The sequence below is a fragment of the Cokeromyces recurvatus genome, assembly GCF_025118155.1.
Source record: "Cokeromyces recurvatus strain NRRL 2243 chromosome Unknown BX663scaffold_45, whole genome shotgun sequence".
NCBI classification, from domain to species: Eukaryota; Fungi; Mucoromycota; class Mucoromycetes; order Mucorales; family Mucoraceae; genus Cokeromyces; species Cokeromyces recurvatus.
Window position 1 is genome coordinate 40,141 of NW_026251431.1, and position 26,462 is coordinate 66,602.

Here is a 26,462-nt window from a genome sequence, read left to right on the forward strand (position 1 = left end):
GTGGTGTATTAGACTGAGATATAGTTTTGATAGGAATTTTATCAGAGTCAACAATTTCAAATATTGAGAGCATAATACTTCTTAACAAATAATATTTACTACTTTTCTCAACTATATACTTGGTTTGTTAGATGATATATGTAAATGTAAATGTAAATGTTATATAGTATACCTTCTGTAGATGAAGTCCAACTATATGTGTATAAAGATGTATTTGTTCTTAGTTTAATATTATCATTTCCTTTGTGACATTCTTCCCTTTATATATGTATATATTTATCTAATAAAACTTACCAACTTATAAACCCATGTGAAATAATAATTTTGTATAAATTACTACAAAAGAAGCTTTTACCCACTCCTGCTGGCCCTGTTACAACTAAAAAGTGATGATTAGGCGCTTTACTCCAATCTTCTACAAAGTGTGTAGCCAGTCGCATTTCTATCTTGTAACCAATAAAATCTGTTGTAAGTTTTTCATCTGTCGAGATACGTTTATAATCATTCTTAAAACCAAAATTAATAATACTAAAGACTTGAACTGGCGTCGGTTTACCCTTCATAAAGTTCTCACCAAAGTCTTCAAATTCACAGAGTCCACCAATTTGTTTACGTGTTGTCGAATCACAAACAACAGATTCCTTAGAGAACTCATATTTAAGCATTCTGACAGCCACTACAATTGTATCACCTGAAATACCAGGATCTCGCCTGTATGGATTGTTGTGAGGGATGTCTGCAATAAAGATAGTACCTGTTGATAAAGAAATTGAAAACCCTGTAAAACCTTCCTGATGGTATTTATCACGAATCTCGAGAGCTGCCTTTGCTGCAAAGACTGCTTCACGTTCATGAGATAAAGGTGGAAGACCAAAGACAGATAATAATGTAGTACCTATAATAGAGTTATAAGCACAACAACAACAATAATGATAGTAGTAGTCAGAAAAAAAAAAGAAAAAAAAAAAAAAACAACGACTTACCTTTATCATCAATGGCAAATTGCTGTAATATACCTTCATACTTTACAAGTGAATGAATGACTAATTGTACTGCCTTTTGTAAATATTCAAGCCCTTCTGGATGATCTATATTTATCTTTCCTAAACTAACAAACATGATTGTAACCTCCCGAAATTGCGCTGATAAACGATCGTTATCCCCTATTTGTAACAAACGATAAAGGGCACTCCGATTGATATACTTGAAATAGTATCTGTTAGCATCTAAAGGTAAATTGTTATAGGTCGCATTGCGTCTTCGTGGTATTAACGGTTCTATCATTGGCATCTTTACACGTTCTCGTCTTAATCCAGACAATGATTTAAAATATTCTCCCCGTGTATTATTAGATAAGCTCTTAATAATATAATACCTTCGTCGTTGTTCAAAGTTTAGCATCGATGATTGTCGTTGCATAATATCATAAGCAGTGGGTGTAATCGTCATTTCACCCGCTTTAGCCAGCGATAGGGCCTCATCCAAACTATCTACAGCTTGTCCACCAATAGCATATTCAAGTCGACCATGATATTCAAAATCAGATTGGTGCAAGTGATTATTAGATTGTAACGATTCTAAAGGATCCAGTTCACCTACAATAATATTCGTTACATTACCACACGTTAATGCCATATGTAACTCAAGATCGACACAGTTGCTATTTTCAATGAGAATCGAGTTTTCACTAGCCACACTTGTTCGACGGAGATTAAAACTTTTTCGGCCCTTAAAAAGATGAGGAATCCAACCAGTTCCTTTGGAGGAAGAGGATGTGTCATTATTTTGTTGTTTGATAGAAGAAGAGGACATATTATTTGTTCGATGCTTTGATCGTTCTTCTGCTGTAAGATAAACTCTATAATGAGAAAGACGAGCAAGTAATTGTAAGCCACATTCAATACCACGACGTACTAGTAAGTTTTTTTGTCTTTCAGAAGGTTCTGCCAAATCGACATGATTTATTGATTGAAAGCATACTAAGACAGCATCACCCAAAAACTAATACAGTACAGAACAGAACAGAAAAAAATAAAATAAGATAATGTAAAATAGTAAAATGACTTCTTTTCCTCATTTACTTTGACAACATCACCTCCATAAAACTCAATGATTTGTATACACTATTAATTTTATTAGTTTAGTCTAATCATATTATTTTATAATATTCCTACTTACTTCTCCCATATAAGCTCCAATTTCCATTGCAATTGCCTCTGCACCTGAACCTCCTTTTGCTTGTGCCATTGTTGTCAACTGTTAAATAGTTTAATATAAATATCCCTTTTTTTTTTCTTTTTCTCTTTACCATACTAAAGCCTAAATATGTATATTTTTTTTTAAAAAAAACAAAGGCTATTATTAAACTCTTATTATTATAATAGATACAAAACCAAGTCCTTACCTACAACATCAACCATCAAGACAACACCAAATTGTGTATGACTATAAGGAAGTTTGATAGAATCCTCATTGGCATGTAATGAGCGTACATACTTTTTTTTTTTTTTTTTTTTGAAACAAGAATTAGTATAATATCATTACAACATAATGAATAAATAAAATATACTTTAGCAATATAAGGTGCAATATTGAACATGTGAATAATCAGGTTTTCATCTATTTTCGTTATTATCTGTTGTTGTTATTTCTTGAATAGAAAGGAGAACGACAATAAGCTTATAAAAGTAAGGAATCCTTTTGATAGTTTACTTGTTTTATTTTGATTGCTGAGTTTAAATCCTTTCTTTTATATGAATATATAAAAAAAAGAAAAGAAAGCAAAAGAGTAATTTTAATAAAATCATTAGTTCTTTATAAAACTGCGTTTGTTGGATTTTGTTTCATCTACCAACATACATGAATATATGCTCTACATATTATGTAATAACAGACTAGTTTTCAAATTCAGCTATTCTTTTTATATACATGTGTATATTTATTTATTAGTTCTTTCATTCAATGAAGCCTTTAATAAGTAATAATGAACCTACTAATAAAAAAAGATTACTTGCTTTTTTTTTTTTTTTTTAAATATGATGATAATTTATGCTTTTTAGTATTCATATCACTTTGGGAATGTTTCATACAATTTTGTGTCCCAGAAAAAAAAAAAAAAAGAATTTATGCTTATAATTTTTATAGGGTTATAATTTTCGCGCTTTTTATTACTATTTTTATCGAGGAGTATTAAATAATGTCAACTGTAGTCGACGAATTACAAGATTATTTATGCTCTAATCTACAGACTGAACAAGACTTGAGTCTTGACAATGTTAAACGTCTATTACAAATTCAATACGAGGAAAAAGCATCTCTAGATTCTCAAGTATATATATATATTTGGTTTATTTTCATTTTCTTGTAATGATGCATGCTAATTCTTTTTTTCTTTTTTTTTTTTAGTTACAAACACTCAAACAAACAACAAAGCAAAAATTATCAAGAACATTGCAAACATCTAAAACTCATCATGCAAAACTCAATGAACTATCAACTTCATTATTATCAACAGAAAACACTCTTCAAACATTTATTCATCATGAACCCACTCTTCAACTATTGTCTCAACTTACACATTTAGAACAAAAAATAAAGAAAATAGATATCGCAAAAACTTATATCAAATCACTTTTAGTAGCCTCTGATCTAAGGTAAATTGACCTATCTTCCATCTTCTCCCCTCTCCCTCCCTTAATGACTTATATCCTCTCTAAAATGAAAATGAAAAGTTCTCAAGCTATGGAATTAGTTATAAAAGAACCTCAAGAAGCGATAACACCTTATAAGCAACTCTTACAATTTGAAAGCTATTTGGAGAAACATGCTGCTTATAAAGGACTCTATGAATCTATTAAAAAATCTCGTCTTTCTCTTTGGGAACAACTGAATGATGTCTTGACAAAAAACTTCAAGGACACTTTACAAGATCTCGACTGGCCAAAGCCTCTTCGACCCCCTTATGGCCCACATATGAAAGACAAATTGAATGCCTTTGAAAAGGCCTTCTCTAACTTGCTGATCCTTGAAAAATTGTAAGTTGATTTGATTTTATTCATATTTTGTTACTAATAATAGTGTTCTTTTTTTTTAGTGAATCAGATGTCATTTCAAATCCTATTTTAATTATGCTTGAAGCTTTATCGATTCGTTTTCGTTTTCATTTTGAATCTTCTAAACCTACAAATCGTCTTGATAAACCTGAATGGTACTTGACATTTGTGAAGGATACCATCGCTAGTCATATCCCATTCTTACTCACTACCGTTCAACCTCTTTGTGGAACTTGGAATGCAAAGGATCAATTTATTACAGGCTTACTGAGAGATGTGGAACGAAAGATACAAGATACATTCCCTAAACTATTAAATCATCCCAACTGGCTAAGTCATACGATACATGAAATCCTTGTCTTTGATAAATCACTGTTAGATCATTTCGCTTATTCCTCACACCTCTCATCCTACACCATTTTCACACATGATGCTTGGTTCACTACTTGGTTTGAAGCAGAACGCTCTTTTGCTCTAGTCAGATTTGATACCATCATGTCAGATCCACGAGCCTTTCATGTCGATGATACCTCAAGAGCAACTACATCAGCCATTCGACTTGTTGAACTCTTGGAGAGTATAAGAGATGTGTATGAATTAGTACCATCCACTGAACAAAAGTGTCGCTTCTTGAATGAGATACAACTTGATTTATTAGATCAATATCAACAAAGAATATCGAATGCAATCGATTCATTTGAGGCACTTTCTCTTATTCGATCTGTACCTGTACCTGGTGCATTACCAGAGGCTGTGACAGGTGTCATGACAACGACTGAGACAGGTGGAACAGTAGCTGCTATACATCGTCTCTATCGATGGTGGAGAAGTGTAGATTATATCATCAATAGATTGAAAGATTGGTCAGAAGACGAGGTAAAATGAATGCATACATAACTTTGTATATATATAGTAGAGAAAGAGGGAGAGAGGAAGAGAGGAAGAGAGGAAGAGAGAGAGAGAGATAGGCAGAGAGACAGGCAGACAGGCAGACAGAGAAAGAGAGTCGATACTAATTCTATATGTATATAAAGTTCTTTTTGGAATTGCAGTTTGATATCAATCAAAATCACAAAAAATTAGGACAAGACGGATTATTTAAAAATAGTTTGAATACTTTTAAACAACTTGATTTACGTACAGAAAAAATGATGATTAAAATTGCTATAAAAGAATGGATAACAGGAGCTCGAAAATATGCTAAAAAGTAAGTTTCTTTCTTTCTTTCTTCTTCAAAATACAAAAAGACTTAGTTTTATTTTATAAGGGATACTTGGTGGCAGACATCATGTACAGATATAACTGAAATATCACATGAATTATATCAACCTTTACAAAACTTTAGAAACACCTTCAATTCTATTTATCCTATTTTACCAGAAGCTAAATTTTTATTAGTCTATCGTAAGACACTTCAAGAAATTGAGGATTGGTATTGGAAACAGATTATTACTCAAAATCAATTCTCCACAATGGGCGCCTTACAATTAGAAACTGATTTAAAACAAGGTTTATGGAAAATTGGGCAAAAATGGACAAAGAAGCCTGAAAACCTGATGAAGAGGTAAATTAAAAGTGTAAATAAATCGTAAACATTATTCTTACAAGAATTTCTTTAGACTGAAAGAAGCAATTCAATTACTTGTTTTACCCTTTGATAATGATACTGTGTCATGTAATAAATTAATGAAGGCATTAACAGATACAAGTCAACTGGAAAATGTACAAAAGATGTTACAAGCCATTGGCATAGAAGTCTTGAGCAATGGTCAAATACGTGATGTCTTGAGAAGAAGAAATGATATGTTGCATAGTTGGAATTAAATTCTCTCTTTCACTATTTTTTTTTTTTTTTTTTTTTTTTTTTTTTTTTTTTTTGCATTATAAATAAATAAAATAAAATTTGCTGCTATTATTATTATTATTATTTTTTATTTATTTATTTATTTATTTTCGTTCATATTTTATTAAAAGAAATGCAAGCTACAGTTATAAATAATGATTTACAAGAAGATTTTCTTGGAAGTGTACAATGTCCAATAGACGATTGGCGATACGAAATGAGAAGAGAAATTCAAGAAATCATTGTAAAATCAAACAATTTTTTTTTTTAAAAAAAAAAAGATACACATACACACATATACAAATCGTCTAAAAGGAGGACTACTGATAAAATATCTATATAATATAATATAATATATATATATATATATATATATAGCCTGGTCTCTTTTTAGGACCATTTTCAGCTTGTCGTAAAACAAATGAACTCAAAGATTTGGGAATCACTCACATTCTATGTTGTGTTGACTTGGCAGAGGCTAAACTCTTTCGTACCGATCTTTTAGCTCAACATTTTAAATATCATCAATTGATCGTGACTGATTCCAACTTGCAAAACCTCATTCAATATTTTCCATCCACATCGAATTACATTCATAATATCTTACAACAACAAAAGGGTAAAGTGGTTGTGTGTTGTAACGGAGGCATGTCACGAAGTCCTACTTTTATCGTTGCTTATATTATGGAATATTTTAATGTGGACGCTTCGCAAGCTTATGAATTTGTTCAGACAAAACGTCTTTGTATTAATCCAAATGATGGTTTTAAAAGTCAACTCAAGGTATTTTTTTTGAAAAAAAAAAAAAAAAAAAAAAATAGTTGTAGTTCTCTTCTATAACTTAAGGTCTTTTTTTGGTAGGAATATGAACCCATTTACAAAGCACGCTTATTACAATCAAATAATCAAGATATACTTCAAAATAAAAAAAGGCGTACAGATGAAGAACAAGAAGAAACTACAAAACGATTTTTAGGTATAGAAGAACAACAACAAAATGGTGTAAATGCAAATATGAATGCAGGCTACTCCTCTATGTTGTTATAATGTGTGCGCGTGTGTATAAATAAATAAATATATATAAATAAATATATATACAGATAGATAGATAGATGTCATTACCCTTCCTTCCTTCCTTCCTTCCTTCCTTTTCTTTTTATGTAGTAGTTTCTTGTAATAAAGGTACAGCTTGTTCTGCTACTACCTTTTGGTTATTAGATGACTTCTTTTGTAAGTACCCAACAAATGACATAGTTCCAATAAAAAAAAGAATAAGAAAACAACTAGTTGTAAATCCTTTATCTAATAATAAAGTTAAAAGTGTTTACTATTAGATTACATCTATATTACTTACAATAATAGGGCGCATCAGTGACTGGCCATAAGACAAGTGGAGTCCAAATCCACATAAGCGATGAAAAGGTATTCATGATAGCAATTGCCATAGCTCTAATCTCGCTATTAGAAGATATACTTTCACTAGCCCAAGTCATGATAATCTAATGCAAAGTAATTAAAATACACATGATGATGATAGGATAGTATTTCATTCTATATATGTATACCGAAGTGAGTGAGCCTAATCCAGCATGAGTCAATAGAAACGCTATATATAAAATAAAAAATGGCTGAACAAACAATGATAAAAGACTAATATTATATATATAAAAGTTAATATTGTGGATAATAAACATGTGTACGTGTATATATATATATATATACCTCATTCCAATGAATCCAATAAATGCAGGTATAATAATACACCATAGTCGAGTACGATATGTATCACTAATAAATCCATTACATAATCCAGCAAGCATAGTAATAAGCATATCAGGCTATATGTATACATATAAGTATGTAAAATTCAAAATTCAAAATTCAAAATTACAGTACAGTAGTCAATAGGTTTGAAGTAACAGAATCAAATCCTAATTTTTTAGCTACTATTCCTAATACATGACTTGCTCCTAATGAAATATGAATAGACGCCCAACTAATAGCAAATAAATATAAATAAGGATTCCCTAACAATAATTTAAATCTTTCTAATCTTGTCGTTGCTGTCCTTTCTCTATCTTGTTGAGGTTTATGATTTAACCTTTCCAGTGCTATATTCTTTTCAGAAGGGTCTAACCAATCAGTATTATGTGGGTAATCAGGTAAATAGTGATATCCTACTGAAGCCAATATACCCGTTATAAATGCATCAAATAAGAACATCCAACGCCACCTATTTATATAACAAAATAAACTTCACCGTAAATTATCTCCAATCATCTCTTTTCTTTTTTTTTTTTTTTTTTTTTTTTTTTTTTTTTTTTACCCGCTTATATTGAAGACTCCATCCATTGTCTTTAGCATGATAGCTTGTATAATTCCACTTAGCCCACTTCCAAATGATCCAAATATCGTAAGCATGGCTAATCTTTTCCCTAATTCCTTTTTAGTATACCAAGTGCCAAGCAAAAAAACAATCTATAGAACATGTTAATAAAATAGATCTGTATCAACTCTATACATATAAATTTTTACTCCGGGATAAAAACCTGCTTCTGCTAATCCAAGTAAAAATCGAATAAGATAAACTTCTTTTACTGACTGTACACATGCCATAGCGATTGTCAAGATACACCAAATAGCCTCTAAAGCAGGTAAATACTTTGAAGGTCTCATATTTGAAAGCAAAATATTAGAAGGTATTTGCATTCTAATACCATATATGAGTATATATGTATATATATGTGTATATATGTATATATATATATATATGTATATATATATATATATGTATATATATATATATATGTATATATATATATAAATAAAGGCTTTTATATTTATACACACACACATATATATATATATGTTCTATTTACGTCAAGTAACCAATCATAAATAATACACCCATCCAGTTATATTGTAAACCTGTCACTTTCAATTCTTCCTCCATCCCACTAATAAATGCACTACCTAATGCATCTTTAATATATACGTAAAGATTAGAATAGTAATTAGCTTTTACCTAGATTAGCATTGTCTAACGATTTCACAAGATTGCCAAACATTGCAAACAATAAAAGCCTCTTATCCATTCGAAAGACAAACTCTATTTCCTCAACTCTATTAATGGCAACAGTTGTCACTTTATCTTCATCAAACAAATGTTCCAATTCAATAGGGGATTGAGTAGGTATTATTAATTCAATTGATTCTTCTTCTTGTTTCATTATTTCTGTTTTAATAGAAGGTCAAATAGTTGACCTCTCTCTCCCTTTTTTTTTATTATTAATTTTTTCTTTCCCCCCTTTTTTTTTTTCAAAGGACTGCATAAACACGTTTTTTTTTTTTCTTTCTTTTCTTTCTTTTTTTTCTTTTTTTTTAATAGCAGTAGTCAGTTATAAATCGAGGGTGTACATAAGCCTGACTTTAAATTTAGTATATGGTGACGTTACAGACACCTTATTTTTTATTTTATTACTATTTCATTTTATTTTATTTTTTATTTTTTTGGATTAAAAAAACCCCCTGTGTGTTATTTACTCCACATTTTTATTTTATTTATTTAAATAATAATAATAAAAAAAAACACTATGAGTGCCATTTTCCGTCGTGCTTACACCACCAAGTCTCTTATTCCTCCCAATATTGCCGCTGCTACTAAGCTTACTGGTTCTTCTAAAGATGCTCAAATTGGTCAATTAGTCAACTTTTATAAAGTAAACATTCAAAAATTATACATTTGTTAGTCATGCTCTTATTTTATTTTATTTTTTTCATGTGTGAATTAGAAATTACCAAAGGGTAATATGGAGGCACCTAAGCCTTCTGGACCCTGGGGTCGTTACAAGGCTCGTTACATTGATGGTGAAAATGCATCTGTCACTCCTTTGCTTCACCTTATTTTCGGTGTCTTTGTTATTGGCTACACTATTGATTACCAATTCCACTTGAGTAAGTTTTTTTTTTTCTTTTTTAAAAAAAAAAATGTCTTTATGTGAACTAACGATTTTTAAATAGAACATCACAAGAATGTTGAACATCATTAGATTTGTTGGTCAAATATAAATAAAAATTAACTATTTGTGTATTTATTCAGCAATATTATATGCATACAGAAAAAAGAAAAGAACTGAGAGGATATATACAACGTTGTTATTTTATTTTTATTTTTATTTTTTTTTTTTTTTGAGAAAGATATACATACATAAATTATTCTTCTTCTTCTTCATTATTATTACTCAAGTTAATTGTGATTGATGAATCACTGTTAATTGCCTTTTTATTATTATCTTGAATATCTTGATTTTCAACTGGGAACATGGCATTTCCATATTCTCGACTTTCTTCTATGATTTCTTGTGCTCTCCTTGTCATTTCTGGTTTTACACCATACTTTTTAAATAGATCATCCCGTATTAGCCGCACACCGACTTCGGGTACTAATACTTGTTGTAAGAACTCCATCGGTAATTGCGGAGACTTTAACTGTGTCTTTAGCACATCTGAATCCTCTAAATACATTTTAGAGAGCGTCTCTAGAATGACAGAAGCCCCACGAGGACCATAATATCCGGGCAAACTGGCCTCAAAGTGATGCATCATACCCATCGTACCACGCGCTTTGTTTTCTCCCAATTTCAAATAGGCCCCCTCAGCGATTTGACGATAATGACTAGGTATTTTATTTTTAATGATCTGACGAAGTTCTTTATCGTATTTAACAATACGCTCTGGTAGTTCATGAAAGCGAATGGTACATGGATACTGTTCTTTGGCCCCTTGAGGTTTGATGACCAATTCAAGTTTATGAAGTCGACAAAATGCATCCTTCTCCATACTTGATACTGGACGTAGGGTGGTAGCATGGCCCTTAAAAGAAGTTGTCACATGATGACGTTCCTCATAGGCCTTATCCTTTGTCTTGATCACCTTGAGGGCATGTTCGATTGCGTCTGTCATTGGGAACAAGAATTCACTGCAATAGGGGCATTGCGGCTTTTCTTCTTCCTCTCTCTGTACCCTTTGAGCCCTTTTGAAGTTGTCCAAGAGGGTTGATTCTGTTTCTGTATATCGGGTGGCGGTGCGTCTTCTCTTTTCAGGTAAGTTGAGGGTATCTTCAGAAATGATGGAATCTTTTCGGGTTTCCTTAAAATTAATACGTTTATATCTGGGGACAAGGATGTCATTAGAATGTTTAGAAAAACGTATTAGGCTATCTTTTTGAAAGTCATTATCGTCGTCGTCATCATCATGTTTTCTTTTGTTGTTAATCGTATCTCGTTTTAATCGATGAGGATTAGAAGGAATGTAAACAGTATTGGATCTTGGTGGTGGTAAGAGTGATGTTTCTCTGTTTGAATCTACTGGTTCTTCATATTTATTCTTTATACTATAGCGACTAAAAGTATATGTATTTTTATGCATTCAAAAGAAATGAAAAGAAGAAGAAGAAAAAAAAAAGAGAGAGAGAGTACAAATAAAGTCATTTGCAAAAAAATGGAGTTTCAAATTTATTATTAAGCTTTTTTTTTTATTTATTTTTTTTTTTTTAAAATTCTTTAATGGAACAGGATACCCTCAACTATGATAAGCCTAATGCTTATGATACCAATACCAATACCACTTCAACACTACCGCAAGAAGTCGTTGATGATTTCATCATTCGTGCTCATTTCATTAATGGCAAACTTCCAGATGTTAAAACCAACGATGATGATGATGTGAATTCAGTAACAACCTCTTTACTTTCTCAACAACCTTCTTCAACAACATCACTTACTACGACCATCATTAACCCTATCACCGATCATGCGCAGATAGTACTCCCTCAACAACAAGTGGCAACACTTTTACAACAATCACTTCATAAAATGCACAATAATAATAAAGAACATATCTTATGTTACGATATCTATAAGGTTTCACTCTTAAAACCTCAAGAACACGACATCTTCATGAATGATGTCTTGGTTTATCAAAAGCGACAACCTCATTGTTATTCTTGGGGTTTTCAAAATGTTTTGTATCTGTCCAATATCAAAATAGCAGAGGCAAGGAGACGAGCGTTTAATAAGGAAATTACGATTGAATGGGGATTGTTTGATTCTTCCACAACACTATCCAACCCACTCCATAATAGCACACAGTCTCATTTGTTATTTATTTATGAGACAGAATTCGAAGGTTATAGCTTAAGATGGAAGAGATCCAGTTTGTTATCACATGACTTGACATGTCATATAAAGATAGGAGACAAATGGAAACTGTTGGCTTCCTTTGATAGTCATCGTATGGGCTATTTAATTCATTTGGGTAAACTCACGCTAGATAAGCGTCTACTTCAAAATGAATACTTGGAATCCCATTTATTAATTACTTGTTGTACCTTAATTGATTTAATGAGAGAAGTTGTTGAAAAGGCGGTTGGGTTAAATAAACAGGGAGGTGGTGTTGTAGGTAGTGATTAATAATAATAAATGATTCAATGTTATCGCATCATTTTATCTTTATTGTGTGGAAAGGGGTAGTCATAGTAGTAGTAGTAATGGAAGAGGTCCGGACCGGATTACTAACCGCACTCACCAAATGATGGTGGTGAGTGGTGGTGGTACTGGTGCTGATAATGGGTGCTAGTTGCTGTTTGGTGGTGCTGGTGCTGGTGAAAGCACCCCCCCCCTCTGTTAGTTGTTATAGAGTTGTTATGTAAGTTCATATCATCCTTCCTTTAAGCAAGGTACTATAAATTCATTCAATGGTAAAGGAAAATCAATACAAATAATTAGCAATAAATGGATGATTTATTTATTTATTTATTTTTAATTAGCCCAAGCAGGTTCTGGACATCAAGAATTTCCTCGAAATCACTCGTAGAAAGGACGCTCGTGGTAAAATGATGACAATGTTACTTTTTTTTTTTTTTTTACTAATGTGTTAATTTTTCAAACAAATTGTAGCTGCCCGTGTCAAGAAGAATGGTGACCAATACAAGTTTAAGGTCAGATGTTCTCGCTACCTTTATACTTTAGTTGTTAACGATCGTCAAAAGGCTTTGAAGCTTAAGCAATCTCTTCCTCCTGGTAAAGATTATTTTATATGCATTAGGAAAGAAAAATATATTGACTTCTTTTTTCTTTCTTTCTTTCTTTATAGCTCTTAGTGTTCAAGAACTTTAAGTAATGGATTTATTTTGATTCAGTTTTTTTTTTTTTTTTTTTTTTTTTTTTTGTAAAATAAAACATGGATTGGAATATAGTAGTGTTAGATGTTGAAAGAATGATTTGTATAAAGGATGGTTTTTTTTTCTTTTATTTTATGAAAAGAGATCAATTTATATTGTTAATTACGAGAGAGAAACACCAAAGATGCTGCCACCAGTCACTTTTTTTTTTTCACTAGTCAACGAACTTGTAAAAGAAAAATCAATATCCATATTTTTTTTTTTTTATTTATTTATTTCTTCCTCTTTCTCCGTCTTTTACTAATGTCTGATAGGAATAAAGCACATCTAGAAAAACTCGTAAATAACTAATAGTTATTTTTATGCAACTTTTTTTTTTTTTAAATTATTATACAATTGTATAGATTCAAGAAGCAAAAGTACTTAATGCTGAATTATCTCATATAAGATCTACTACAGTAAAGTATAACAAATTGTTCTCATTTATTTTATTTTTTTGGCTTGTTTGTTTTCAGCTCTAACATATACACGTATGTTTATAAAGGCTTTGTATGAGCGTCATGTACCTTCTTCAAATATATTCTTTTTAGCAGATAATAATGATCTCGTAAAATCTAAAAGTATTCGTAATGTATTCATTGTGTAGCTTTAATTATTAGTTGACATATTAATCACTAATTCGTGTAGATTATCAAAAAGAATTAGAAAAGCAATTAAAATAAAGCTTTTTTTTATTTTTTATTTTTTCGGGTATCCAAAATTCAACAATAAAAAAAAAAAATGATAATAAGAATAATGTTTTAGTATTCCTTTTTAAAATTATTATTACTATTATTGATTGATAAATAATGAATCCATTACCTGATCCTCTTACAATTGCTAGTGGGCCTATTTCAGCTTACATGAGTGGACATGATAGTAATATGCAGTTGAATTCATGTTTATTCAATATGTATTAATTCACGTACTTGGTTTTTTTTTTTTTTTAATATTAGAGGTTAATTTGGCTTATGCAAAATATTTTGGGAAAAAAACAGATGCTGTCAGTGCCACATTCAAAAGCCTTAATTCAAAGGGATTTCTTATCGTATACAAGACGATGGATGGTTCAGAACACGAAGTTTTTATTGAATATATTCGACCTGTTACAAAACGTGAAGATGTACGTCCTGTATTAGAAGACATGGCAGAGGAAGCTGAAGCAGCACTTGGCATGGTAAAAAATATATATACATTAATATATTAATAATAATAATATAATCTGCCTCCCCTTTTTTTTTTTTCTTCTACCCAATAAATATAATATTTTAATTAACTTTTTATGTAGCCTAGTTCTCGGAATGGTCCTCCTCCATTGAAGGCGCTCATGAAAGCAGCGGAAATTGAAGAAGCACAAAAGACCGAAATCGAAAAGTTACATCAACAAGACGATGAAGATGCAAAGATGTCTGCTAGAATTGCATCACAAGCTGTGGGTAACATCTTTGAAGAAGTCAAAGAAAATACATTAGACGTATTTTATCCTGCAGATCGTTTTTGGCAAGCCGCCATTACAATGGGTTTGGGTACAAATGCACTTTTAGGATATGCTTCAGACGATTTTTTACGTCGTTTATTATTACCTTCTTCTGTAGTCATCTTTCGTAATTACCTTACAATGGAGTTGATTCGTAAGATATTTGTGACAGCTATTGCAGTACATATTGTAGAAGGTCTAGTTGCGTTAGGTATCTGTTTAAAACGTAGATGGTATAGCCCTATGAATACGTTTAAATGGACTCTAAGTACAGTTTTATATGGATATGCATCCATGACAAAGCTTTTAGGTCATTGTGAAAAAAGTAAAGAAAAAAAAAAAGATGATTTAAAATAAAGACTTGTAGAAATTATATGTGTAAATCAAACGTTTATCATCATTCATTTATACATGTCATCATAATGTTGTTTAATACTATACACCTCCATCTAAGGTCTGTTGTTGTGCACATGCTCATTATTATAACAATATGCTGGTGAGAGTTTATAGAAAGGAGATATATACAAGTAGAATAAATTGTTCTCTTATGATAGCATGAAAATATATACTAACTAGTAGTTTCAAGCAAACTACTACTTCTTTTTTATATGAATTCAATCTCAGCATTCTGTAGCACGTTATTGTTGCTGTATTGAGTGATGACGACGACCACGTAATCACCCCCCTTTTTTTTTTTCTATTATATCCATCCATCCATTCGTTTTTCTTTATCGAATATGGCTGATACTGAGGAAAAGAAGATTGTTGAACAAGTAAGTATAAGAGGAGAAAGAACTTTTTTTTTAAAAAAAGAAAAAAAAAGAAATGAACTGAATTTGTGTCTAAATTGTTAATTAGCAAGAGGAAGAAGTTGAATCCCCTGATGTTCATTTTGAACCCATTGTTAAATTGGAAGAAGTTGAAGTAAAAACAAACGAAGAAGATGAAGAAGTCCTTTTCAAGATGTAAATTTTATAATAATTTTATATAACGAGATTCAATTCTAACTATTTTGTTGTTGTTTTTTTTAAAGGCGTGCTAAGTTGTTCCGTTACAGCAATAAAGAATGGAAGGAACGTGGTACAGGTGATGTGAAATTCTTACAACACAAGGAAACCAAGAAAATTCGTTTGTTGATGCGTCGTGATAAGACCCTCAAGGTTTGTGCCAACCACTACGTCGATTCTATCATGAAGCTTTCTCCCAATGTTGGTTCTGACCGTTCTTGGGTTTGGAATGTTACTGCTGATGTCTCTGACGGTACACCTCAAGCCGAAACTCTTGCTATTCGTTTTGCTAATTCTGAAAATGCCAACCTCTTCAAGGAAAAGTTCGAAGAAGTTCAAAAGTTAAATAAAGAATTGAAGCAAAAGGAAGATAAGAAGGATGAAAAGAAAGAAGATGCTTAATTTGTGATCAAAATAAAAACACTACGCATTTAGTTTCATTTTATTTTATTTTTTTCTTTTCATTTGTTTTTTTATTTTTTATATAGGTACATGTACCTTTATCCCCCCCCTCTCCATCCCTCCCACACAAACATACAGAGAGACACCACACACTTTTTTTTTTATATTTTTATACACATTGAGCACATACTTTAATAATAAATATAACTTGTTTTTCTATTTCTACAAAAAAAAAAAAAAAAAAAAAAAAATATCAACAACAGAACAAAGATGCTTTTTTATTTGTTATGCAGCAGTGTATTTTGAGTAATTGTTCTGAATAATCATTTCGGCTTAAAATACAGTGTATTTATCAAAGAAATTAAAGCAAAGATCGAACAACGAAGAATTGAATAATTACTAAAGTTTTTGTTCTTATGCATTAAAGTCAATTATTTGTATAGTAGCAGTTTACTGTTATCTTTATTGAATAACCCCAAGATGAATAAATGTTTATTCATAACTCACATTTGCAGTGAAAAAAAAATATATATTAAAATAAGGGCGATAATAAAAATAGAATAACGAATACAAGACATATTCGAGCCGAACAGGTCCGGCGGATCACGTGACTTCATATAAAGGCTGTATTAAGGTTATATAGTATATAAAAATTTCATTTGCGCCAACAGCTTCTATGGCGCAATTGGCTAGCGCGTCTGACTGTTAATCAGGAGGTTGGTGGTTCGAGCCCACCTAGGAGCGATTCATTTTTTTATTTTTGGTTTTTTAAAAAAAATAAATACAATTACATTGTTAAGTTAAATAATATATCATTACTATTGTGTATAGGAGGTACTTTTTTTTTTTTGGTAAGAAAGAAATTTTTCTTTTCCTCTAATTATACAAAATATGATTATTATCATATAATCATATACACATTTAGTATCAACCAGAATTAAAAAAAAAAAAAAAGAAATTATTTAAAAGTGTCTTTCTATAAACTCAATAAAGATATCTAAAGGCAAGCATCATGTAGCTTTTTGAGAGTTAATATTTTATATGTTTTTCTTTTTTTAAAAAAGAAAATAAAATAAAAAAAAAAGTATTAATTTACTATTATAGGTATATCATGGAGTTATCATTGAGAGGTTGCTGATGTTAAAGGTCTTTTCCATATACTAACACGACCTCTTTTGTCTGTTGTGACTATCACATCTTCCCTAAAATAAATACCTATACAAGGATCTCCATGAATAGTTTTCACAACTGTAGGCTGTAAAAATGCCACTTGTGTTTTTAGTAAGACGGGATGTACAATTGGTTGTTTTCTTTCTTGAATAGTTGCTAGTATACTTGTAATAGGTACAGAAGAATTAACTGAAGAAACGGAAGTGCCTCGATTACGCTTCTTTGCAGACTTTCATTGTAAATTAATAAAAAGAAAAGAAAAAGGAATATTAGAATTACATTTTTTTTTGCATTATACAAGAAATATGCTTATTACAATCTTAGGCATATGTAATGCATTGACAGAAAAGTCCCAAAAAATTAGTCGAGCGTCTTCACCTATACTTGCGAATCTATAAATAGTTTCATCACATCGCCAAGGATCAAAGGCAACACCTCTAACCTATTATATAAAGTGTTAACATACGAATATTATTATTCATATCTAACATATTTGTTTATTACCCAGGATTTATGTCCTTGGCATCTAGCTATAATACGTTGTTCCTTAAAATCCCAAATTGTAACAAGATCGTCTTGTCCGCCCGTCTATATTATGATAAGTATATATATATATACATGTGTATATAGATTATTTATTATATGTCATTTCCTACTTACAAGAATATACTTTCCATCTGGACTCCAAGCAACACAAAACAATCCGCCATAGTATGCTTCATGGACATCAGACATTGTTTCCTGTAAAAAGTTAATGATCCTTAATAGACCATCAAGACCAACAATAGCCACATGCTGGCAATCAGGTGAAAATGCAAAAGCTTTTATAAACAGTTAACAATTTAATAATATACATGTATATTATAGTTAAAGTTATTTCATAATACCTGTGATTGCTTGATTAGATAATTTCCAGTGAGAAACTGGATTACATTTAGAAGCAATTTTAGAAGGAGGTTTTGATACGGTGAACCTATACATGAATTCATATATAAGTACTGATAGTGGCCTTATACTATATACATGTATATATTTATATATATTCTGCTATTTATTTACATGCTTTTTTTATTATCATCATTGTCTTTTGCATCTCCTGGATGAAATGTGACATCTTCCTTTTCTTTGTCAAAAAGCATCACAGAGCCATCCTGAAAAGAAGCCATAAATAAATTTTCATAACCTTGCAGCCACTTGATCATTGTAACAGAGGAAGAATTCATAATGCCCTATCATATATAGATACATAAATAAATTAACCTCTGCATTTTTTTTTTCCATTAAAACAATGATAGACTTATTTACATCTTTATTCATACGCCCATATTTATTACATAAAGGATCAAACCAAATTATATCACCTGTTGTAAAGCCAATAATGATATCAAGATGATCAACACCACGCGTCAATATATTTACATCGTGTGATGTTGGGCATGCATTTGAAAACACAATACGTGATAAAGGTTCCTAACAATAATATGAATAATAGGTATAATATATATATATATACACATATCATTACTACTTTACTTTAGGATGTCCAGCTGCGTCCATCCAGACAAAACTTGTACCACAATTATAAAATACATTAATATCTGCACTCGTCCGTGCCATCAATATCTTTGCTAGCTGATCGTTCGTAATAATTTTTTGTACAAATGTCTTTTTCCGTGACTTTGTATGACTCCTTGTTAAGAAAGATGATAAAGTTGGGTTGTCATTGTGATGGGTCAAGTCTTGTTCAATGGGTGATGATCGCTTATATTTGATAGATACTAGTGTGGCTGTAGTACCGATTGAGTAAAGGGGTTGAAGGGCATTGACAAAGATGGAATGAGAGAGTTGGTAGACGCCTTCAGGAGCAGTAAATTCCCGACAGAGATGATCGACAGTAGTGGGTGGGTAAGGTGGAAGAGTCAATGAGGTCTCTATAACTCCATTGCCGGTTGAATGACGTCTGAGTAAAAAATGGCTTACACTATGTGAAGCTGTCGACTAAATAAATAAATAAGAAAAAAAAAAAAAAAGAAAAGACTTTAGACATCAATAATATTTAAATATAAAAGTAATCTGCAATTTGTTACATTGTCGACCATTAAAAAGAGTACGAATTAGTTTATAAAAAAAGAAAGAAAATACTTTATTATTTGAGGTTACATAAAAAAAAGGGTTTTTTTTTCTGTACATGACTTTTGTTAATATTGGATAATATACTATGCTAACTTTTTTTTTTTTTTTTTTTTTTTTTTTTTTTTTTTTTTTTTTTTTTTCCAATAAATACTTAAAAAAAAAAAGAAAAAAAACATAATATAAACATTTTATGGATATTCAATAAGTTTGAGTATTACTTTTTCTACGTCACCATTATATAGAGTTAAAAGACTTATAGCCAAATCGTCACAAGCGGTGATTCCCTAAATGATATATACTAAGAATAAGAACGACTTTACATCATAATTTCATTATATTACCATCTCATGAAGCTGTATCAATTGCGACTGATACATTAATGAATTGTCTTTTTGCTTTTCAGATATAACTGTATTTACAGAATGTATTGAAGATGACCTCATGTTTTCTGAGGCAGGCTTTAATACCTTATCATCATCATATTTTTCATTAACAAACACAAACTCATCTTCCGTATAATCTTCGTTTGATGTTGTTTGATAATGATAATGTTCATCGTTATCAGAGCTATGTTCACTAATATACAGTTCTGAATGGGTTGGACTACTGATTTGACTATTTGTGTATGTATGTAAAGTGGATGCTGTTATCACAGAGGAAGTATCTGTCATAGCAGTTGTCAAATCTCTGTATTTATCAGAGTTAGGCTTACTCACAGATTGAATGAGGGTAGGTTCCATTTTCTCAGGCTCTAAATCCTCATCTACGATTATACTACACTGCAAATCATCGCCAAAGCGTTTGCCATCAGGTGTACAAAGACAAAAGAAGCTTTTATAATGGCCTGGTGAGTCAGGTGCTTGTAATTCAGCTGTTAAACATGTATCTTCACCGGGACCAAGAGCTGGTACAGCAAAGGAGTCGGGATGTAACATTGGATATGGTCTTAAAATCGAGCCTCCATTAAATAGAAGATGAGTGCCGGCTGGCCATTCAATGTTACCTGTATTCTTTATCTTCCACATCTAAAAAAAAAGAGAAAAAGAATTAGACATTTTTTATCGCAATTTTTTTTTTTTTTTCAAGTAGTTCACCTTAATAAATGTCCTTTTTGGTATAACTAATGTTCCATCCGGGATATTCAAATCTGCAATAAAAGTAGCATCTATGATTGGTTTATTGGTAGTAGACTCTGTTGTAGACTCTGTTGTAGGAAATGCTGATGGCATTTGTTGTAATAAGGTAACTTCCACATTTTTTGAAACCATCTTTTGTTGAGCAACAGCCATTTTGGATATTTGATTCAAGGTTTTGATTTTTGGTAACAATGGCTTTTTAATGATACTTTGAATAGGGTATCTGATTTTAATAAATAAATGTCTTTTATCATGAATTAATAAAGCATGCTCTTCACATGTTTCGCATAAATCAAAATTAGCACAATGCCCGCACTGATATAAAGGTTAATCCCAATTTAACGTATAAATACACACACACACACATATATATATATATATATATATATTACCTTATATCGAATGCCTTCAATATTTGATTGACAGTGATCACATTGAACCCCCAAATGTTGGACAAGAGGACGTTTTTGCTCAGCTGATAAAGGCTCAGACTTCGTAGTAGCAGTAGCAGTAGCAGTAGCAGTAGCAGTAGCAATAGCAGTAGTGGTAGTGGTATTAGTTGGTCTCGTTTTATAGTTTGTTGCTTGTGTACCAACAAGCTGGGTTATGAATTCATGGTCTTTTGCATGATTTTCTCTAAAAATTGAGAAACAAGAGTGACATAAATCAAAATCTATATTAAAACTTTAGTAAAAAAAATAAAAATAAAAATAAAAAAAAAAATAAAAAAAAGATTAAATAAAGCTATTTATCTCCTCTTACCTGGACAGGAACGACAAGTATGTCGGACACCTACGATATCAGAGTCACAATAATCACACACAAAAATCGTTTTTGTTTCTTCTTGTTGCTCAGGCACAGAGTTAGTGTCGATTTGTCGGAAATTATGTTCTGAGTTATGGTTTATATGACGTTTGCAAATACTGCATAAATCAAAATCATCACAGGTTTCACAATGATATCTTGCACTATACAAGTAAAAAAAAAAAAAAAAAATGAAAAGAAAAGAAAAGGTCATTATAAATATAATACTATTATATATATATATTTATATAGCTTTACCCTCTAATAGGAGAATAGCATCCATTACAAATGACATCAAACTGTGTAGGTTGTGGTAAAAATGATCGATAAACATGGGTAGCTGCTGCTTCAGCTGCTGTTTTAACTACATTACTAACAACGTTCTTTTCGACATTTTTTATGGCATCATCTATTGTGCTAGCTATTGTTTTTTCAAGAGTCGCTTGTAAATTAGTTATTTCAAGTTCTAAATCATTTAACAAGGAATGAATAGGTTTATTAAGTTGTTCTTCCAACATTGTCTTTATGACGTTATCGATTGTTTCTGCCGAACAATTTTCCTCAATTGTTAATTGTAAGTTGTTTATACCAAACTCCAAGTTTTTCAGCATCGCTTGAATCGATCCAGAATCTTTTAAAGAAGAAGTTTCCTGTTGAATTACTTCCTTATTGTTTAAATTTCTTGAATAAGTAATTTTGAAATTATATGTCTTTATGTTTATTGGAGAGCTATGTATAAAAGCCATAAACTCTTCATCAGAACTAATAGTTATAGCTTCATTATTTTTATTATTAGTACTAAAGTAAAAATCAGTGTTATCTTTTATACTAAAAGCTTCTCTAGTCTATCAGACATTAAAAAAAAAAAAAAAAGAAAATAAATAAAATGAACAAAATATTTAATATATCAAATAATTATAATATACATACAAATTCTTTTAGCTGCGTATACGATATTCCTTTAGTACAGCGTTTATTTGTAAAAAATAATTTAGTATGAACTTCAACATTATCCGAGTTCCATATATTAAATGTTTTAACAGTCATTTGTTAAGGATATATAAAGCATACAAAAAAAAAAAAAAAAAAAAAAAAAAAAAAAGTATTCGAAGGAGGTGAAATAAAAATGGTCATTTCTTTGTTCCTATTCGAGAGTTTTATAAACAACTTAACTGAGGTTAAAAATAGCTTGTAATTAATCATTTTTGAAATAGAATCCAATAATCCAATTATAATTAAGAATTTCAACCCGACTATTATGAAATAGAAATGGGCTTATGAAAGTCTATTTATTTTAAAAATTTCCATAATTTAAAGTGGTCGTAAAGAATCACATGCTAAATCAATGATTAATTATCATTTTTCTTTGTTAATAATGGCTAGTAAAGAGAAGAATATAAATGATTTTTATTAAATAATTAGACTATAAATGCGAATAATTCTATTCCTAATTTTATTATTGTATTTTCTATTCATATTAAAAAGTAAGTAGGATATGTAATAGAGCCATCAAGAATACGTATAAAGAATAGGATGTTTTATTATGAAAATGAAACAAACCTTAGAAAGCCTAACATAGTCGATTTATTCTTAAAATTTATATATCATTTTTTTTAACATACTTCATCAGTATAATATTTAAACAAGAGATTTGCTTATGTAGTATTTTTTTTTTTTTTTTTTTTTTTTTTTTTTTGATGCTATATAATACTTTCGAAGCATTGTATAAAAGTAAACTGATAAATAACTTCAGTAGTCCTATACTTGTATTTTAGCATTATGGATTCAACTTAATATTATTCAATTCAGAGATACTTAATTATGTCTTGATAAGTTACTAATTTATCAGATGATTTTAATTATAACAGCTTAAAGATCAGCCATATTTTGTTAAGAAACTTGCATGTCATATATACTTCAGTCATTCGTAAATATTAGAAAAAAAAAAAAAGAGTATTATGCCATTAAAATTAGCCTTATTATCATGCTAAGTTATAATAAATTAAAAAAAAAGAAAAAGAAAAAGAAAAGAAATGCAAAAAAAAAAGTAACCAAAAATATAAATGAAGTGTTTTATTAATGGTATTCTAAATGAGAGGCGTTAGATATATTTCCAAAATTAAAAAGTTTAGTATTCTCTTGGAATGAATAATATTCTTTCAGATTCTATTCTATTATGAAGTTAGCCTTGTTTGGCGAATAATCACAGATTAAAAAAACATATTAGAGAAAAAAAAAATAGCAGCAAATAAATATTGACCGTTTTATTATTTACAACATGCGAATGAAGAGAGAAAGGGTATGCAGATAAATTATTTATATTGAAAATCAAACACTATTATCATAGAAAATGGAGCATTCATAACCATCTATCGATGCATTCTTTCTGCGAATCATATGGTCTTCTTTTTCTTTTTGTTCTAATTGTTCTGAAGGAAGCAAAACAGCTCTGTCAATAGAAGCAGGAAGACCTATAGCGATATAGTGTGAATATATATATATATGTATATAACATAGTATAATCCTAATAAACTCTTTATCATACCTCGATGCCTTCCTCTGTACATTAAAATGATAAGTACTAATTTACTCAAAGTATGATATTGTTGTGATTGTGAAGTTGATGTATTTGGATAGCCTAGTGAAGCCCCTACATTACCAAAGGCAGAGACACATTCATAAATAATTGAAGACATTGTGATGGGCGAAACTGAAAGAATCGCTTCTGATTCAATCACACAAATAGCAAAAATAGAGGCAATAACCCAACAGATCTCACTTGTTAATTGATGTTGAATCTGTGTCATCACAAAGAAATTAGGTTTTCGTAATATCTTTCGTGAGGTTGTAGCTATGCTTGACATAGTACTGTGTCGTTTAAGTTGACGATGTGCTGAGGAGGACGACATTTCTAAATATTCCATATTTTCATCCTGATTACTATAAATACCTAAAGCTCTTTCCTACAGAAATACAGAAACTACTTCAGTTCATGTGTATTAGCTTACTTTTTTTTTTCTATACAAATCAATACCTGATACACGTTACTATTTCGCATGGAGATAGCAACTGGATAAACACTAATATACATTGCTACAATAAATATAATTTGTGTGCCTGGATTTAATTTCATTAAATCAACCACTGCATAACCAGCTACAAAAAAAAAAAAAAAATAAAGGGAGGTTTATGATTAGTTAAAAAAAGTTTCTTTTTTTTTTTTTTTTTTTTTTTGGGGGGGGGAATTACCATTTCTTGTCGCTACTGATTGAAATAGACCATCTAAAACCCGTGAGCCCCAATCAATTCCTTTCAATACAGGTAACCAATAATTTAAGACTACAAATGCCATAAACTCAACCATCGTGATACCTATCAACACAATCAAGAGCCATCTTGTCTGTGTGGCGGGAAAAAGAGTGGTATAACAACGACGTGGATGATCTAACAAATACCTGAAAGTTTCCCGACGTATCACATATGACTTTGGTGTCATTTTATAAAGTACCCAAATAATGAATCTCAAACAGATAGCATATGCTGTATTTCCCATTAATATCAACAACATTGATAAAATCAACATACATGGTGCAGATTGAAACGGAACCATGCTGGCGTCTAATGGAATTAGGCCCAGATTATTAAACGACGACATAGAGGAAAAAAATGAAAAAAGCCAAGGATTGATTGGCTTGTTATTAGAGGTACGAAGGACCCCTTGAGCATAGTTCGAACAAGCAATATAAATTCGAGTCAAGAAGGAAAATAAAATGACATTTCCAAAGTAAAATAGAGGCACAAGATGAGTCAAAAAGTCAATGGCTCGATACTCAGCTCCTCCCAGTCTGTATCGCTGTTGTCGTGTCAGCTGGCTTTTGTGAATAAGTATATCATTATTGGGTGGTTGTTGATCGTCAGTAATACCTTGCATAATTTCATCAAAGCGACGGTCATGTTCTAAACGCCGACGAGCCATTTCCCGTTGCTGTCCAATGTTTTCAGCAAATACAATACTATGGTTATTAATTGCATTCTGCGGATGGTGTTCATCTTGCTCCATATCATTTATGGTTGATGTTGCGGAGGATCTTATAAATGAGAGATGTTTAGAAACGGTTTGAGTTAATGGTGTTGGTGGTGGTGGTGGTATTGAATATTCCGCCTTTTCAGACAATATATTCAAGTCCTGATTGATTATTTCTTTTCTTAAATGTATTTCATTAGGGTATTTAATATCGAGCGGTTTTTGAAGCTCGATGGTTCTTATCGATAGAGCTTCGATATCTTGACTCTCCTTCTTTTTTCTACTAAAATGATATCTTAAATCAAAATGGCTAAAGTCAGCTAAGGAAAGCGGACGAGGTAGAATTGAATGTTGTTGTTTCTTATCAACTTCATTGGCAGTTGTATTAGGTGTCGATTTAGTCGATATAAGTGATGATCGTCTTTTGCTAGCTCTTTTTCGACGTTGCCTCTCTAATTCTCTTACGTTTCTTTCAAACTTTCGATGGTTGGCCTCTCGAATCTGCTGTTCTTTATTATATAGCAAGACGTCCTCGAAACGTTTTGAAAAGTAGTGTTTACGGACACAGATGATGATAACTGAGATTATGATATGAGACCCAAGGAAGGAACTGAAGAACATGATAACCAATTGCCAAGTAGTAAGAGCAGACATACTGATGGTAATAAGACCTGTATTAGTTATTGAAGTAGTAGCCATAAAAAGAGCATCGATATAACTCCAGTGTGTTCCTGGCTGAGAATAATAGAGGATTGAGGTCAAAAAGATGAGTAAAAGAATATAAAGATAATGTAACTCAATAAAGCGAACTTTGTGATGATAAGCCCATTTAATTCGTCTCAATATTTGAGACATAATAATAATGATAATAATAAAGGATAAATTAAGGAAGGGAGAGAAAAGAAAAAAGGCATATGTTTAAATTTTTGACTTTATTAAATAAATTATTGACATTAATAAAGTAGTATAAGGTGTTATTTAAGACAAGTAATTTGCCCGGGCCGGATCAATATAAGGAGGAAAGAAAATATAAAACCTCTTTAAAGAGAATAGAAGAGAAAACAAATTCAGGAGCTGCTGCTTCCTCTCCCAGTTGAATAGAATAGGAAATATCAAGTTTGTATAAGTTATTCAATTTGCAAACGTGTTTCGTGTATTTCAATATTTTTTTTTTATTTTACTTGCATATTTCTTT

The 26,462-nt window shown here is 30.8% G+C and overlaps 14 protein-coding genes and 1 non-coding gene across 15 annotated transcripts; 9 read left to right on the forward strand and 6 right to left on the reverse strand.

Annotated features, from left to right (window-relative positions):
- Nucleotides 1–26: 26 nt before the first annotated feature.
- On the reverse strand, nt 27–2,473 carry BX663DRAFT_270429 (uncharacterized protein). Its single transcript, XM_051521948.1, has 7 exons — nt 2,405–2,473; nt 2,179–2,319; nt 2,082–2,123; nt 984–2,001; nt 295–895; nt 173–219; nt 27–111 (listed from the first exon to the last, which is right to left on the reverse strand). Coding segments are annotated over exons 2-6 (1,731 nt in total). The 5' UTR covers nt 2,248–2,319; nt 2,405–2,473; the 3' UTR covers nt 27–111; nt 173–218.
- A 705-nt stretch (nt 2,474–3,178) lies between these two features.
- BX663DRAFT_462453 (TIP-1 family-domain-containing protein) lies at nt 3,179–6,980 on the forward strand. The gene is made up of 10 exons (XM_051523971.1): nt 3,179–3,328; nt 3,406–3,653; nt 3,732–4,034; nt 4,094–4,928; nt 5,087–5,259; nt 5,320–5,616; nt 5,672–5,829; nt 6,066–6,139; nt 6,274–6,678; nt 6,757–6,980. The coding sequence occupies exons 1-10, from the start codon at nt 3,197–3,199 to the stop codon at nt 6,940–6,942; spliced, it is 2,811 nt and encodes a 936-aa protein (XP_051378050.1). The 5' UTR covers nt 3,179–3,196; the 3' UTR covers nt 6,943–6,980.
- On the reverse strand, nt 6,867–9,226 carry BX663DRAFT_526079 (major facilitator superfamily domain-containing protein). Its single transcript, XM_051529860.1, has 9 exons — nt 8,921–9,226; nt 8,775–8,868; nt 8,431–8,605; nt 8,222–8,373; nt 7,792–8,128; nt 7,618–7,733; nt 7,461–7,545; nt 7,250–7,394; nt 6,867–7,197 (listed from the first exon to the last, which is right to left on the reverse strand). The coding sequence occupies exons 1-9, from the start codon at nt 9,123–9,125 to the stop codon at nt 7,052–7,054; spliced, it is 1,455 nt and encodes a 484-aa protein (XP_051378051.1). The 5' UTR covers nt 9,126–9,226; the 3' UTR covers nt 6,867–7,051.
- Nucleotides 9,227–9,400: 174 nt separating this feature from the next.
- On the forward strand, nt 9,401–10,050 carry BX663DRAFT_526082 (mitochondrial F1-F0 ATP synthase subunit F of fungi-domain-containing protein). Its single transcript, XM_051529861.1, has 3 exons — nt 9,401–9,614; nt 9,687–9,849; nt 9,916–10,050. The coding sequence occupies exons 1-3, from the start codon at nt 9,489–9,491 to the stop codon at nt 9,942–9,944; spliced, it is 318 nt and encodes a 105-aa protein (XP_051378052.1). The 5' UTR covers nt 9,401–9,488; the 3' UTR covers nt 9,945–10,050.
- BX663DRAFT_270738 (RTC4-like domain-containing protein) lies at nt 9,841–11,388 on the reverse strand. The gene is made up of 2 exons (XM_051521949.1): nt 10,103–11,388; nt 9,841–10,027 (listed from the first exon to the last, which is right to left on the reverse strand). Exon 1 carries the CDS (start codon nt 11,320–11,322, stop codon nt 10,108–10,110), a length of 1,215 nt encoding a protein of 404 aa, XP_051378053.1. The 5' UTR covers nt 11,323–11,388; the 3' UTR covers nt 9,841–10,027; nt 10,103–10,107.
- Nucleotides 11,389–11,459: 71 nt separating this feature from the next.
- BX663DRAFT_443788 (uncharacterized protein) lies at nt 11,460–12,365 on the forward strand (the record flags this gene model as incomplete). The annotated part of the gene is made up of 1 exon (XM_051523586.1): nt 11,460–12,365. The coding sequence occupies one exon, from the start codon at nt 11,460–11,462 to the stop codon at nt 12,363–12,365; it is 906 nt and encodes a 301-aa protein (XP_051378054.1).
- A 356-nt stretch (nt 12,366–12,721) lies between these two features.
- On the forward strand, nt 12,722–12,973 carry BX663DRAFT_410975 (60S ribosomal protein L38; the record flags this gene model as incomplete). Its single annotated transcript, XM_051522288.1, has 2 exons — nt 12,722–12,782; nt 12,852–12,973. Coding segments are annotated over 2 exons (183 nt in total), but the record flags the coding sequence as incomplete, so codon positions are not given.
- Nucleotides 12,974–13,104: 131 nt separating this feature from the next.
- BX663DRAFT_526086 (uncharacterized protein) lies at nt 13,105–13,341 on the forward strand. Its single transcript, XM_051529862.1, has one exon. The coding sequence runs from the start codon at nt 13,135–13,137 to the stop codon at nt 13,291–13,293; it is 159 nt and encodes a 52-aa protein (XP_051378056.1). The 5' UTR covers nt 13,105–13,134; the 3' UTR covers nt 13,294–13,341.
- A 37-nt stretch (nt 13,342–13,378) lies between these two features.
- Nucleotides 13,379–13,721, forward strand: BX663DRAFT_556151 (uncharacterized protein; the record flags this gene model as incomplete). The annotated part of the gene is made up of 3 exons (XM_051531691.1): nt 13,379–13,414; nt 13,480–13,533; nt 13,620–13,721. The coding sequence occupies 3 exons, from the start codon at nt 13,379–13,381 to the stop codon at nt 13,719–13,721; spliced, it is 192 nt and encodes a 63-aa protein (XP_051378057.1).
- Nucleotides 13,722–13,862: 141 nt separating this feature from the next.
- On the forward strand, nt 13,863–15,250 carry BX663DRAFT_270760 (uncharacterized protein). The gene is made up of 3 exons (XM_051521950.1): nt 13,863–13,993; nt 14,071–14,291; nt 14,403–15,250. Exons 1-3 carry the CDS (start codon nt 13,924–13,926, stop codon nt 14,946–14,948), a joined length of 837 nt encoding a protein of 278 aa, XP_051378058.1. The 5' UTR covers nt 13,863–13,923; the 3' UTR covers nt 14,949–15,250.
- A 78-nt stretch (nt 15,251–15,328) lies between these two features.
- Nucleotides 15,329–16,000, forward strand: BX663DRAFT_556153 (uncharacterized protein; the record flags this gene model as incomplete). The annotated part of the gene is made up of 3 exons (XM_051531692.1): nt 15,329–15,364; nt 15,450–15,556; nt 15,625–16,000. 3 exons carry the CDS (start codon nt 15,329–15,331, stop codon nt 15,998–16,000), a joined length of 519 nt encoding a protein of 172 aa, XP_051378059.1.
- A 670-nt stretch (nt 16,001–16,670) lies between these two features.
- BX663DRAFT_t135 lies at nt 16,671–16,744 on the forward strand. The gene has a single exon. It is a non-coding gene; the product is annotated as a tRNA-Asn (tRNA).
- A 274-nt stretch (nt 16,745–17,018) lies between these two features.
- On the reverse strand, nt 17,019–19,419 carry BX663DRAFT_526099 (WD40-repeat-containing domain protein). The gene is made up of 9 exons (XM_051529863.1): nt 19,258–19,419; nt 18,704–19,168; nt 18,476–18,640; nt 18,230–18,399; nt 18,058–18,143; nt 17,831–17,991; nt 17,675–17,758; nt 17,487–17,612; nt 17,019–17,399 (listed from the first exon to the last, which is right to left on the reverse strand). Exons 1-9 carry the CDS (start codon nt 19,267–19,269, stop codon nt 17,121–17,123), a joined length of 1,548 nt encoding a protein of 515 aa, XP_051378060.1. The 5' UTR covers nt 19,270–19,419; the 3' UTR covers nt 17,019–17,120.
- Nucleotides 19,420–19,437: 18 nt separating this feature from the next.
- On the reverse strand, nt 19,438–22,328 carry BX663DRAFT_526101 (uncharacterized protein). The gene is made up of 7 exons (XM_051529864.1): nt 22,174–22,328; nt 21,502–22,088; nt 21,202–21,407; nt 20,832–21,112; nt 20,398–20,754; nt 19,645–20,328; nt 19,438–19,587 (listed from the first exon to the last, which is right to left on the reverse strand). Exons 1-7 carry the CDS (start codon nt 22,288–22,290, stop codon nt 19,492–19,494), a joined length of 2,328 nt encoding a protein of 775 aa, XP_051378061.1. The 5' UTR covers nt 22,291–22,328; the 3' UTR covers nt 19,438–19,491.
- A 1,243-nt stretch (nt 22,329–23,571) lies between these two features.
- On the reverse strand, nt 23,572–25,303 carry BX663DRAFT_443815 (cation transport protein-domain-containing protein; the record flags this gene model as incomplete). The annotated part of the gene is made up of 4 exons (XM_051523588.1): nt 23,572–23,714; nt 23,834–24,206; nt 24,278–24,399; nt 24,493–25,303. 4 exons carry the CDS (start codon nt 25,301–25,303, stop codon nt 23,572–23,574), a joined length of 1,449 nt encoding a protein of 482 aa, XP_051378062.1.
- Between the last annotated feature and the right edge of the window lie 1,159 nt (nt 25,304–26,462).